Source organism: Anoplopoma fimbria, chromosome 9 (genome assembly GCF_027596085.1).
Source record: "Anoplopoma fimbria isolate UVic2021 breed Golden Eagle Sablefish chromosome 9, Afim_UVic_2022, whole genome shotgun sequence".
Taxonomy (NCBI): domain Eukaryota; kingdom Metazoa; phylum Chordata; class Actinopteri; order Perciformes; family Anoplopomatidae; genus Anoplopoma; species Anoplopoma fimbria.
In genome coordinates, this window is record NC_072457.1 from 26,085,303 (window position 1) to 26,099,080 (window position 13,778).

Sequence of the window (13,778 nt, forward strand, 5' to 3'; positions counted from 1 at the left end):
TGAAGTTCTTTTGGACCTATACATACAAACATCATGTTTTTTACTTTTTGAACAAAGATTCAATAACACAGCAAAATTGGAATCAGAATTGACAAATTCAAAATGATACCCAAACCATAGTCGTCCCACCCCCTTTCCGTATTTTTCCAAATACCATTTGACCTATTTTTAATTTATACATACATCCTGTTTTATTCATTCAAAATCTGCCAGTCAATGGCTCTTCCCTCAGAAGATCCCACAAGTGTGCGTGTGACATATAGTGCAGTGAGTTGACAGGAACAGTGACACACTCTGACAGTCACTGCGTCACTCTCTCTCTCTCACACGTCACACACACTCACACACACACACAGCTGTTTTTTAGTGTCTCGCTTCACAGAGGATCTGAGTTTCTCCAGGGGAGGCCGTCGCTCAGTGGCAGAGGACAGTCCTTGAGCAGGAAAAGACCAACCTTGGTCCCTCTGCAAAGGGAGAGCCAATGACGACTGACACATCAATTTGTTTCATGCATGAGCAAACACTTGGCCACATATTAACTCCAAGCATGCTGGGAGGTTAACGGTGCATCACGGTACTAGGATACACACATGCAGCGGGGTTTTGTTATACTTAAGAGGTCTTCTCTTCATTTAGCATATTTTCAGGGGTGCACAAACTCACTTGGATTGTATGGTCTCATCTGAGTAACACAGTCATTGGATGCTGTGATTCATTCTGCTGTATGCCATGGATTGGTCGGCCACTCACACGCTTGCATGCGCACACGCACACGCATACCTCCTCTGCTGCCCTTAGCTAGACTGTGGGAAATCCTTGGGAAAGGGTCATGACCAGAAAACATGCTTCATCTTCTGCCTTCTTCTCTTCTCTTCTCTCTCCCTCCTCTATTCTGTTCTTCTTTCTAATGTCACACAACTCACTCTTTTCACAGACCACCAGGGAACAGCGCTTTACATGCTGTTCATAGTAGCACTTGACTTATTCAGGTTTATGAAAGCAAGTATTTACATTTTTGGACAGCCATCTGAGACGATTTGTTCTGAACGTACATTTGAATAAATAAGCACTTGTTTTTTTGGTTAACTGTATCTCTTTTTCCAAGATCCAATCGCTGATACCACATTTGGAGGTGGTTTGGATATGGCCACATACTTTTAAGAGTGTATACGCCAATGTGTCCTGGGCCACATTGAAGGACCGCTGACTCAAATTACTTGTGTGTGTGTGTGTGTGTTTGTGAGTGCATAGGTGTTGTACTGCCGGAGCACACCAGAACTAAGTTCTGACTCCCTTTTTTTCTCCAAGGAACAAAATAGATTTATTCCCAGTTTGCATAATGGATTGAAATTCATTCAACTGTTTATTAAGCACTTGAAGATCTAAAAGTCACTAAAGTTTATGTAATGCAAGAGAGCTAATATTTTAGCCTATGTTGTAAGCAGTAAAGTCAGTCAGGTGTACAACCCACAATCCTGCTTGATTGGAGACACCAACTTTATACCTCTGACTCTTCCCTACAGTGATTCTCTACCTACATATACTGAACGAAACAACCTCACGTGACTTCTTTGAGACCAAAGGGTGTGCTGAGAAACAGAGGAAATGATCTATTGAAGTAGATAGGTTAAGGGACAGAGGGCACACCTTGCAAGCGAGGCACTTTGGCTAACAGATAACTGCCCTCTTGACAAATCGCTACAGAGTGTGAAGTCCCACACGCATTATGGGGGAAGGTATGAATAAACAGTTACTGGTACAACCACACTCCACCCTAAGAAGGACTCAGTGTGTTTGTCTCGCTTTCTTTGCTTATGCTTTGACATATTGCGTTTGCGATTCCACAGCGCTTTTTTAGCTATAGGCTTTGTTTGTATTTCTTCAAACCAATCCCATTTATCTTGGGCGGCACTAAGCACAGGATGCGGCGACAGTGTTTTTGTATCACAGATGGCGCAGCTGCACAAATGGAAGGGTAGGAGAATGCCAGCTGAAATGGTCGGCCAATGACAGGCCTGTACCCACAGTCTGCATCCGGTGAGTCAGACTAGTGATTGGCCAAATCTCATCCTTAATTGTTCCCCCTATTGGCTATTCACTCTCTTTATATCTCTCTTAAAAGCTCTTTAGCTATATAAACCAGTGCAAAGGAAGCTCATGGATTTTTTAACAGGCCTGAGGCCGCCCTCTGTATCTATTATTCACAACAGCCGTTTAACACAGCTCCACTCCAGCATACTTGAGTTGGCGCACAAACACACAGGACAGTAGAGACAACCAGCTGCTGTTGCCACACTGGCACATACAGCTGTCGCTACAGTGGAATTTTAAACAGTTGTCAGACAAACACACAAAAAATCTGTCAGATAAATAGGAGATATGAAAGCGACCCAGTGTACAAACCCCAAATTATGTTTACAGAGGGCCACGACCCGGCCTTGACCCACACACACACACAAACGAACGCACATTTGATTCTTGACCCTTACCAGTTTGACACTGGTCAGATAGGACTCGGTCCCCAGGAAGTGAATTATCAAGACTATCCATCATTTGATGAATGACAATGTACATGAGATGGCAGAGGAAACATTTTTCCAAAGTGACAGCATTACTTATGTTTAAAAAAACCCACTTGTGGTGGCCTGGTGGTCTGAGCTGCTGATTGCTACATAACCATAATGTCTGCGGTTCACATTCAGCCAAAGACCTTTGTTGAACATCTTCCCCTTCTCTCTCTCTCACTCTCTCTCTTCTCCAACATTTATTGTGTGCCTCTGTACTGTGCACTATGAATTAAAAAGGTATATAGTCCCCAAAACCCAACACTGATAAAGCATTGGTTCTTTATTGTATTTTCCCACGACTTGAGTGTTTATGCAAGCCAGTTCTATGAATATCTACTTAATGTTGAATAATTTGCTGGTCATTAAACAGATTTGGCCGAAAAAAGGCATAAAAGGCTGCAGGGTAATGCCAGTGAAGAAAATGCAAGTCACCTTGTGTGTAATAAAACAGCAAATGAGTGCAGGTAGAGAGTGCATCCACCTGTAACAGGTCACATTCCAGTAACTCATTGCAAGGCTTCTTTGGTTATGAGATAATATTTTAGCGTCTGTTAAATACAATTTGTCCAAAGATTGTTATGTAATTCTTCATTGAATGACGGACAAACAACCATGAACATGTGTAACATTTGGTCTCTATCGCACACAAACATAGACACATGCTGGAAAGACTGGACAGAACTGTCAAAAAGAATTACATACAATACAAGCAGGTGATTCATCTGTTTGGGATTTAGTTCATCACAGAAATTAACTCAGACTTCTTCTAAAAATAGCTAAATGTATTACAAGGGCAGCAAACTGGCCGGAAAGACTAGTTAAAGATTAAGTGTATGTGTTTGCACACTACACATCCAATCAGGCTAGGACAGAACAGGGTTGGGCACGCTTATCAACACCGAACACACACACACACACAAACACATTTGACTAGACACATTCTTGAGAAAAAGGAATGACCCTTTTTTTCTTGAAATACGTGCAGTGGATGAATTAAAAAAAGCAGATTAGACGACTGTGTGGGGGTGAGAATTACTGTTTGACACTAGAGATCCTCCAAGAGAGAGAAAGTGTTATTACCGGTCTATTAGGATAGAGGCTGATGCAGAAGAGGAGGAGGAGGAAGAGAAGAAGACTATCTGTCTTTTCTCTCTGGAACACACACACACACACACACACACACACACACACACACACACACACATTGCATTAATGATAATAGGATTAGGAAGTACCTAATATAATATTGTAGAAGGACATTATGTGAGTTACTGTATCGTAATATGTGTGTGTGCCTGTGCAGTGCTTGCAAGTCAGACAGAGCAGCACTGATAATGCTTTTTCATTTTTTTAATGTCTTTTCTGTTAAACCTCCTACTTTCTCTCAGCTGAATTAAATCTTTCTTTACGAAAACGTGCGTGTTATCTTTGTCTGTTGGCTCTGTGCATGATCAAATGTTGAAGGAGGTAATTACCAAATCATTGTGAATAGAAAAAAGTACCCTGCTTGGAAATCAACCTTGTGCGCCACAGCTTTACCTAAACCGTCACAGAATCCTAAATATAGTGAAGAAAGAAAATTGAGGAACTAAATTGAATGATTCATAAACCTTGTCTGCGAGGCACACAAGTAACAAGACACTGCTGCTGTCAAGGATATTAGAGAAGAGGAATTTAACAAGCTGGTCGGATTCAAAACTGCTATTTAACCGTATGTTAGGTTCACAAGAAGCCCAGTTTGGACAGGATGAATGAATGACAAAACATGAATTCAAAACATGAAATTCACTTCTAGGGTAAAGACACAAGTTGTAGTAAAAAAAGGTGGTAAAACAAAAGAAACAGCAATCAAGCTGATTACCACTACAACAATCCCAATGTATGATCCCACATCAAAAGCCCCTTTTATGTTTCTTTATCTCTCCTTCACCAATAAACTCTGGTTGTCGTCTTTCCTCTGATTTCACAGCTCTCCTGTTACTGGACGGCATTTTTCTTTTCATTCTGTTATCAAACACAACGACAACCAGACGCAGACAGAGACACACAGACACACTTGCAAGACCACCTAGTCAAGCGATTACAGTTGACCTTTGAACCATGTAGAAGCAGCGTTGCTGAAAAACCAATGAGGTGGAAGTAGCAGGGCCGAAACAACACCATGTTGGGTCACGGGCCTCAGGGCAACTGTCTCCTCTCAACTCTATGCAGAGCATTGTTCTACGCGGGAAAGGAGATGTTTACTGACATACAAAGAAACAGAGGGACACACTGAAAGTAGTGTGTGTGGACATTGAAGAAAAGAATGAGACAGAGAAACATGCACACACAGGGAGTTTACTCTGAAAAGACCACATTAAAAGGCCTAAATTAGTTTATACCCTCTGTGCTCACCTCTCAGTTGTAAATCTCTGTGTGTGTACACGTGCATCTGTGTATCTAGGGCACAAAGACTTTGATCAGTCATTTTATTTTTATGTCCTGGATGTCTTATCTTCATCATAAAAACATGGGCACACACACTTTGTTTGACTGGCCAATGCAGCGATGTAGCTCTCGTCGAAAGGTGAAGAAGAGCTGAGGAGGAGAGACAATTACGATGCTGCAGAGAGGGCAAAATAACTGCTGCCTGTCAGCTGTAGCTCTTTACTGCTCACCTCTCCTTCTTTCAGTGCTCTGTAATACAATTTAGATCTGCTGAAAACAGGCTGAGAAACCCTGGCTGCAGAAAGTATACATGAAGTGCCCTTCTTTTTCTCTGCTACTGCTTTCAACGTGCAAGGGCTGCTTTTGAAATGTGCCAAAGGATCTTTTCAGAGGTAGGCTAATCGGTCAGATTACTCAAATGGATTAATCATATTTTAACATTATTTTTTATTATTTATTCATCCATTGTATATTTATTTTGTTATGATTAATTATTCATTATTGTAGTGGAACCGGACAATATTTGGTATGTGTGCCTTAAAATGACTTAAATGGTTATTGTTAATATAAAGTTTTCTGCTGATCAGCTCTTTCATTAATCAACTAATTTCATGACTTTCATGATTTTTTTAACAGCAGATATTTAGAATTGTCATTGTAGAAAAAGCACAAGTGTTACTAATAACATTAACAATGTCAAGAATCCCAGTAATGACAGTGTGACAGTGAGCCAGCATGCACGGTACCAGGACCCTGAAACTCAAATGGCCAAATACAATTAAGCCACTTATGCGACATGTCAAAATGTCTAATATTAGTATTGCCTTGTGTATCTGTTATATCTTGTCTTAATGCCTCTCTGTCTCCTATTGCCTTGTTGATTAACGGTGCAGGCAGCTAACCTTCCCTACACAGCCTGAATTAAATGTGTAAACATTTCATGACATCAATGAGCCAGGAAAACTTCACCATCAGATTAATTACTGTTTGTCTTGACCTATTAGTTTGAAAGTCCCAGTCTCAGCAGAATTTCACACAAACTCATGAATGTACTTCCATGAAATTTGGTACTAAGATCAGCCTTGGGTCAATAAACTACTGATGGTGTATTATGGTGATCTAGTGGTTGCATTTCCCTGACTCCACAGGAGAAAAACAAGATGAAAAAGTGGGTTTGAATAGACCTCAATCTGCAGAGTAGGATTTGCCAATCAAAAAAAAACTGTCCATGACGAATCATGGCCTCTTATAATGGAAAGCACATTTCTCACAAGAAAATAATTCAACCAGCTACAGAGCATCAGAAAATGTTGATGTTGGTGGTATCGAAATGAGAGATGCTTTTCTTTGGGATGGTAAAAACTGTAACCTTTACTAGCAAACAGTGGATAAAGCCAGAGTGTAGAATGGCAAAGCCGATGACCCACTAGAGCTGGCCTGCCATTTGCTTCTGCATGTTTAAGTGACATGTTTAATTTAGCTCAGACTAACCAGCCTGAGGGCATGTATTTCCCAAAGCAACACACTGCAATGGAAGAATAGGTTTGTATAAATCGTTGTGCAAAGACACACACAAAAAGTAAGAGACACATGCGAGCAAGTACCAATTTGTGCGTGCAAACACACACTTCCAGACTCACAGCGACTCAAACTGACAAGGTGCCAAAGTTAACCTATGATACCATTAGAACAGTTCGAGGTCTGGACTTTGAGTCTGCAGATAGAAAACATACTGAACTGTACTGAACTGTGACTTAAAATGTAGACGGTCTAATGCACACACACACCCACACACAAACATGCCTGAAAACTCTACAACCTCATTTCAGCAACTCAGCAAGGGGAGCCTGAAAAAAGCATTAACTCAGCAGATACAGGCAACCCAGGGCAGAAAACTGCTGTCCTCACAACCTGCAGTGAAATACCAGTGTGTTTGTGTGCTAGAAACAGAAAGAGACAAGGCAGGAATGGATAGGGACGCACAGAAGAGACATGAGCAGTCGAGCATGGGATCTGAGTGCAACAGATGACGAGAGAGATATTCAGGTACAAGCTAAAGCAGGGATAGGTGGGTGTGAATATCTTAGTGTCTCACTGGATGTAAATGGGAAGTAGGTGTGGGAAAAACAACATGATAAACAACAAAGTGAAAAGTGAAACGGCCATCCATGAGATAAGCATAGATAAGACAGGGAAGAGATCCCATGAGCAGATGTGGGAAAAACTTACATGTCCTAATGTGCTTGAATGAAAAGCCTGTTTAAAAACCCACCAACCCACACACAAACACACACACAAACACACACACACACACACACACACACACACACACACACACACACACACACACACACACACACACACACACACACACACACACACACACACACACACACACACACACACACACAGAGAGGATGAAGGATTGTAGGCAAGAGTATCTTGTGACAATCACTGGGGTTGCCAAAGAGTGGCTGTCTATGACTGAGAATTTGACAGGCAGAAACACAGTTTTGCCAACGTGTCTCAATCTGTTTTTGTAACTGAAAACTGATTTAGTGACTGTAATTTTTCTTTGTACATTTTATAGCATTCGCATTGTAATATTTAAATTTTATGAAACAGATTCACCCTATTAAAGTGCATATAATACACACTGTGTATACTAAAAACTGTGTTCATGTATTATTCAGAGGTTTGCACATTTCAAACTTTATCCAACATAAACTTCTCATCTTCCTGTGAGGTACTGTGATGCCTGGTATTCTAAATCCTCACTGCATACCTTCATAGTTAATTCATTTGTCAACAGGGGTATGACTCATCCCTCCATTTTTCATTAAATTCAAACAGCAGATGTGTGAGATTTGGCAGTTAATACAGTCTTGACAAAGCCTACGTTTCATGTACTGCACTGGGGGGGGACATTGATTGCCGCTGCGTCAATCCATTACATATCACTTAGATCGTTTGCATTTCTGAGAAAACTACTGACAAACTACCAACTCGCTGCATTCATGGTCAAACAAAGCTCAGTTTGCTTAGTCGTTGTTGTTGTTAAAGGAAAGTATGGCGATGGGTATTTAGGGACTAACAGAAAGAGAACGGTTGAAAGCACACTATATGCGGCCAATCCCTCGGCCTGCTGGGGGGGATCTACAGCAAAGCCTTGATTAGAGACAGACCAACAGCAATAAAGCGGTGTTACACAACAGACCACATGTAAAGATCTGGGTGACAGGTGAGAGACTGAGGCAATGAATGTGATAACACAGCGAAGATGAGAAAAAAAGAAGCAGAGGGAGAGATGTGGAAGGAAAGGAGACGGAGAAAGAGAAAGAGAAGGGAAACAAAAGACAGACCAGCAAAGAGACAGATAGAAAGGACTGGCCGATGTTTCAATATGGTAATATATATCGTCTTTCAATGGAAACATATTGTGATTAAATCATATATCGAGATATGGTGATACACAATTAGAGCGTCTAAATTGATAATAACAACCAAGAACTGTCATTCACAGAAGAGCATATAAAACCCTGTGGTTATTTCATATAATAGATACCAGAAAACATACTATGAAATAACTTATATCATGATAGAAGATGTTGGCCATATTGCGAGAGGTTGGGGAATTAAGGAAATATACCAAATTATTTATTTTATCACTCATGCCTGTACTTCAGAATTAGAGATGCAGTAATGAATGAAACATTTGAAAAGATATAAGGTGTCAGCCAAGGAAAAGAGTCACCCTTATTTATAACAAATCTAAATTTCGTATCTATCTTTTAACGTAGGTAAAGATGTCTCATAAAACTCAAGGTATTCTGGTTGTGAGACAAATTTCGGAAAACGGCAAATTCAAGATGATCATGAACAGTGACAAAAAGCGATCTGTTATTTGATTTCAACTATTCTCCGTAACTTGTTTCAACAAATCTCTCTCTCTGTATTTCCTACACAAAGCAGTAGTATGTGATTCTGACAATTCCTTTAGTCAACAAGAAGTAGTGTGTCCATTTCTCAAAAGAAAAAAAATACATCAACCCCTCTTTCTCACTGCTCGAGAAGCAAACAGTTAAGGTCATCTCTTTCTCTGAGCAGGAAACTGTGTGTCTCTGTTTCAGCAGGAAACTAGATGCCATTCTCCCCTTTTCACTCCCTCAACAAAAGCTGCATGTCTATATCTCACTCTGTCACTGTTCGCCAGGATGGAAATAGAGAGTGATGGCACCATTTAGAGCTGGATGTGAATACACTCTGACACAAGGCCTGACAATAGAACTGAAAGTCTTCTTTTTTTTTTTTTTTTGCAAAAGACCTAAGATTAGAAGGCCCATTAAATTCAGATAAACATCTGAATTGAATCCAAGAGAAGGCCTGATCTGTGTAGCAACATATTTCTTGTTTGACTTAATGTAAATAGGCCTTTAAGTCCCAGTGAAGCGGATGTTAAAGCGTCTTCATCTTCTGTACTGTTAGTTTTCTCCAGTGAATCGGAATACGGAGCGTTGAACAGTTACCAGAGGGATTTAATCAAATCATTACTTTTGATTGGGCTGCTAGAATGTACGACCTCACCTTCTGATTAGCTAAAAGTTGCAGATTGATTGATGGATGTCTTGATATTATTGGTTGAAATTGGTCAGTACTAGCACACATAATGCCAAATGTATAATCATCCTGGTATCCTTGTGCCATTAGTGTTATTAATAATGTTATTATGCAGGTTGTCAACATTTGTCTGTAACAAGGATTTGAAACCCATTTGTTATATTTGCAGATTAAAGGTTCTAATCTCAATGACACGAGCCTCTGTCATTCAAATACAGAGCTCCAAAATGACTCAGTAGAGTGCTGCTCCAAACAATCACGTAACACCAATGATAGCAGAGGACAGTTAAGGTCCTTAAAGAGATGTTAATAAATGTCCTTAAGCAACAAAGTGGCATTTAATACTGGTTGCTCTTGTAATTTCCATTTCGAAAGATTCAAAATCGTTTAGTCATTTCCGAAACAAAGGCAACTGCTTCTGATGTTATATGATACCCAACTGAAAAAAACCCACAACTTGGCTCTGTTCCTGGTGCTCAAATCTTTTAATCTTGTAGCCCGATCTCCTGCTTCTGTCTGTGCTCCGTTTCAACAGGACTAACTGGTCAGATCGCATATTTTAAGAGTCGTCTAGGCAAGCAGTGACCCCACTCAACCCTGATGACCAAGTGCTAAGGTGCACATGTTCAGACAATGTAGGCATTCAACCCTTTACCCTAGTGTGACTATATCAAACACATTGTACTCTTTTTATTATTACTATTAGTGGTTCACCTTTTTATGTCATTGAATTTCTATAATAAATATTTCACTTTTAAATGATGTGGAGAACTCATGAGGAAGTTCGAGGTGAACAGCCACTTACCCTTCAGTTTCTCCACCACACTCTGACCGGCTCTCTCTGCCACCTGGCCGTCCTCCCTCTGGTAATGGTCATCCAGGAATCGGGCCGTAGCTTCGGACAGGTGGACCTTGCCCGCCACACCCAGCTGCTCCATCAAGTTAGCCAGATTGACGTCATTCGACCATACATCAAACTTGAAGCGCTTTATTCCCAGGATCCCACACAGGACGGTGCCCGTATGGACGCCGACACGCATGCTGACGGTCTCGCACGTCTCGTGGCAGAACTGCTCGATGGCCTGGATCATGCCCAGGCCCATCTCTACGCAGCAGTAGGCGTGGTCCGGCCTGGGCTCGGGGCAGCCGGCTACACAGTAGTAGCAATCTCCCAGAGTGCTGATCTTCTCGCAACAGGTTAGTTCACAGAGACGGTCGAAGCGTCCGAACAGATCGTTGAGAAGGCCCACCAGGGCCGGTGCTGACTTGTTGGCGGACATTCTAGTGAAACCCACAATATCCGCAAAGAGGATGCTGACAGGCTCCATGCGTTTCATATTGAAAGGCCGAAAGATGATCTGTCCACTGGGGATGGAGGTCTTCTTGCGTTTGTGATTGTTGTAAGGGTAACTCTTGGCACTTGTGGCACATTGGGCTTGTGAAGCTCCACCGCTTCCTCCACCACCCACTGAGACGGCCGATGCGGAGCAGGCACCAGAGGAATAACGCTTGCCGGAGTTCTCTCCACCGCCCTCGTCATCGCCTTGTTTCATCAACTCATCTGCAACTCGCTGCGGCATGACGGAGTGGATCATACGCTCTTTCAAGGCCTTCTCCACCTCCAAGTCTTTGCCATGCATGATAGCCTGGCCCACTTTGAGGAAGGTGCTGCGGGAACGCACCTCCGACATGATGAACAGGTGGATGCCAATGACATGGGCACACAGGTGGAGCAGAGCTTTGGCCGGGCCTAGCCATCGGAGGGTGTCTTCTTTCCCATCGGGAGCTGAACCCGCTGACCCTGCCCCCCATCCGGCACTGTCATAACTCTTTTGAAGCAATGGCAGCCATTCTAATGCCTGAAATAATATAGAATACAGGAGACCCAGGATCACGGAGGCATACAGGCGGACATGGAGGACGCTGTATAACAACAACAAAACCTCCATGCACAGGGAAAAGGTGCCCACGGGGGAGATGCAAGGTATTGGAGCTGGCGCTACTTTGTCTGCTGAGGGATATGAGTCGTTCCCACCGCCAGCCACCTCCTGCTCAGCGTAGCCAGCAGTCTGGATCTGAGGAGCTAACGTGATGGCGAAGGTGACCGCGATCAGGAACAAGGAGGTTTGGTTGTACAGCCATGTGTAGGGCTGGGTTAAGGTGAACAAAAAGAGGAGCACCAGGATGACTAAGAAGGAGGCTGTGGGTGCTAGGAAGGTCATGGGGTTGCAGCGGTCGCTGTTGACCCCGAAGTACACCCCCCAGAGCACAGCGGCCACGGCCAGGTAGAACAGGACATAACGGAAGCGCCGCTGTGTCTGAGGGAAGCACCTCTCTTGGCAGGCGTCCTCCAGGATGGGGGAGTCAAACTTGGGGTCCCAGCACTGAGCGGCGGAGCGTTCGAACAGCGGAGGCGCCTTCCTCTGCACCCTCAGAGCTGAGGTGCCAGCAGGTCTGGAGTCTGCCGAGCTGCAACTTGAGGAGATGCTGTATTTGTGGAGGTTAGGGTTCTTTTTGCTCACAGCCCCCCCATAGCCTCCTCCTCCTCCCTCCTCCTCCTGCTGCTCCACCGCTGGCAGCCCTCAGCGGCTCATGTCGATGCACGTGTGGTGCGCTGTTACTAATCCTCACGGTCACGGCGCCATCACCGCTGGAGTCGCAGCTCACTTCCGTGCCATGCGTGAGGAGCTGCCGGTGATGTTGCAGAGTGGCCATATTGGACTGGTGGGAAGAGGAAGCGAGGAGAGGATGCTGGGAGAGGTGTGAAATATTAATAATATCTTCTGATGATGGCCCTCGGGCAATTAGAAGGAGGTGGAGGTGGAGGTGGAGGTGGGAGAGTGACAGGCAGGCAGATGGAGATGGAGATGGAGATAGATGGAGATATATATATAGAGAGAGAGAGGTGTGTTTTTCTTTTTGGTGTTATCACAGTGCATGGATGGTGAGAAGGGAACAGACGTCTTTGCTACGCACAGAGTCTCTAGGACGCACTCACTCACACAACACGCACCGTTCCAGCTTCTCGAGCAGTTCATCATCCGACCCCGGGTCTGCGTCAGTACTCACATAGCATGTGTCCTCCTCCAAAGAGGCTCTGGGTCTGAGCCCGGCTGTCTCCCCAGCTGCGGTTAAAACACTGTCATCACTCTTTCTGCCTCCTGAATTGAACATCCTTCTCGGAAAAGGACTGGATAGTGATGCAAGGGGGTGGGGGTTGGGGGTGGGGGTTGTTGGGGGTGGGTGGGGGTTTATGCCTTCATCAAGTCCACCTCTGTATGTGCACAATATGTCGATCCTGCTGACATTACGCAGTCAGACAGCGTCAGGGAATGTGCCCAGATGATGTGTTCTTCATTCCTGATACAGAAACAGGCTGTCAACAGTTGGCGTTGTGCACAGCAATCAGCTAGAAAGTTACACCGTCGCTCTTATCTCCACAACATGCGAGACTGATGCTCCATGGACTCAATAAACACCCCAACACAATGCTGTCGTTATGACCAGACAACAGTGCTACAACACACACATGTGGGCAGTGTGAGTTTTCCAGCAAAAAGTCATCAAATCTGTAAGAAAAATGTTTTTTTTTCAAGCATATATAAACAGTCCTCACTTAAAAAGGCTGCGTATTCTCGTTTACTTTTGCTTGGACTATTTTGCATAAAACATAATTCCTAATAAGTCCATAATTCATAATAAAAATGTGGGCAACAGTTGATAAGGTTCATTTAAATAAAAAAAGTTGTCTGATGTGTGATTAAGGCGGCATTACCTTCACCCACACCCCTTCTCGTGGCTCAGTGTGCTAAGGATTTGCATTTCTTACTCCCATACATTCTCCTTCCATCTGAAAATAGTCCAGACTGTGTTTATTCGGGAGCTCTGTCCAGATCATAAGAGGCCCTGACAGGCAGGCCTATTCCCACGGATCCAGCCCCGTCCTTTCCTGAACTCCCTCCTCCGGATCTCCACCGTTTCTGTCCCCTCCGTCTTCCAAAAACGGGGTTGTTGGTGTTGGGGTTGGGGGTAATGTGTCTATTCCAAGACGCGTAATCCGAAAAGGAGAAGCGCAGAAAATACCATCAGCTGGCCCGATTTAGTGTAGCTTCTCCTCTGCTGGGAGTGTCTGCAACTTGTTGCGCGCAGTTGGCAAAATATACAGCT

At 43.5% G+C, this 13,778-nt stretch overlaps 1 protein-coding gene across 1 annotated transcript in view; it reads right to left on the reverse strand.

The window, feature by feature from the left end:
- adcy9 (adenylate cyclase 9) overlaps positions 1-12,844 on the reverse strand; it is a 35,932-nt gene extending 23,088 nt beyond the window's left edge. Inside the window, 2 exon segments of the mRNA XM_054603740.1 lie at positions 10,417-12,160; positions 12,162-12,844. Of these exon segments, the coding sequence (XP_054459715.1) occupies positions 10,417-12,160; positions 12,162-12,326 (1,909 nt within the window). The 5' untranslated portion in view covers positions 12,327-12,844.
- Positions 12,845-13,778: the final 934 nt, after the last annotated feature.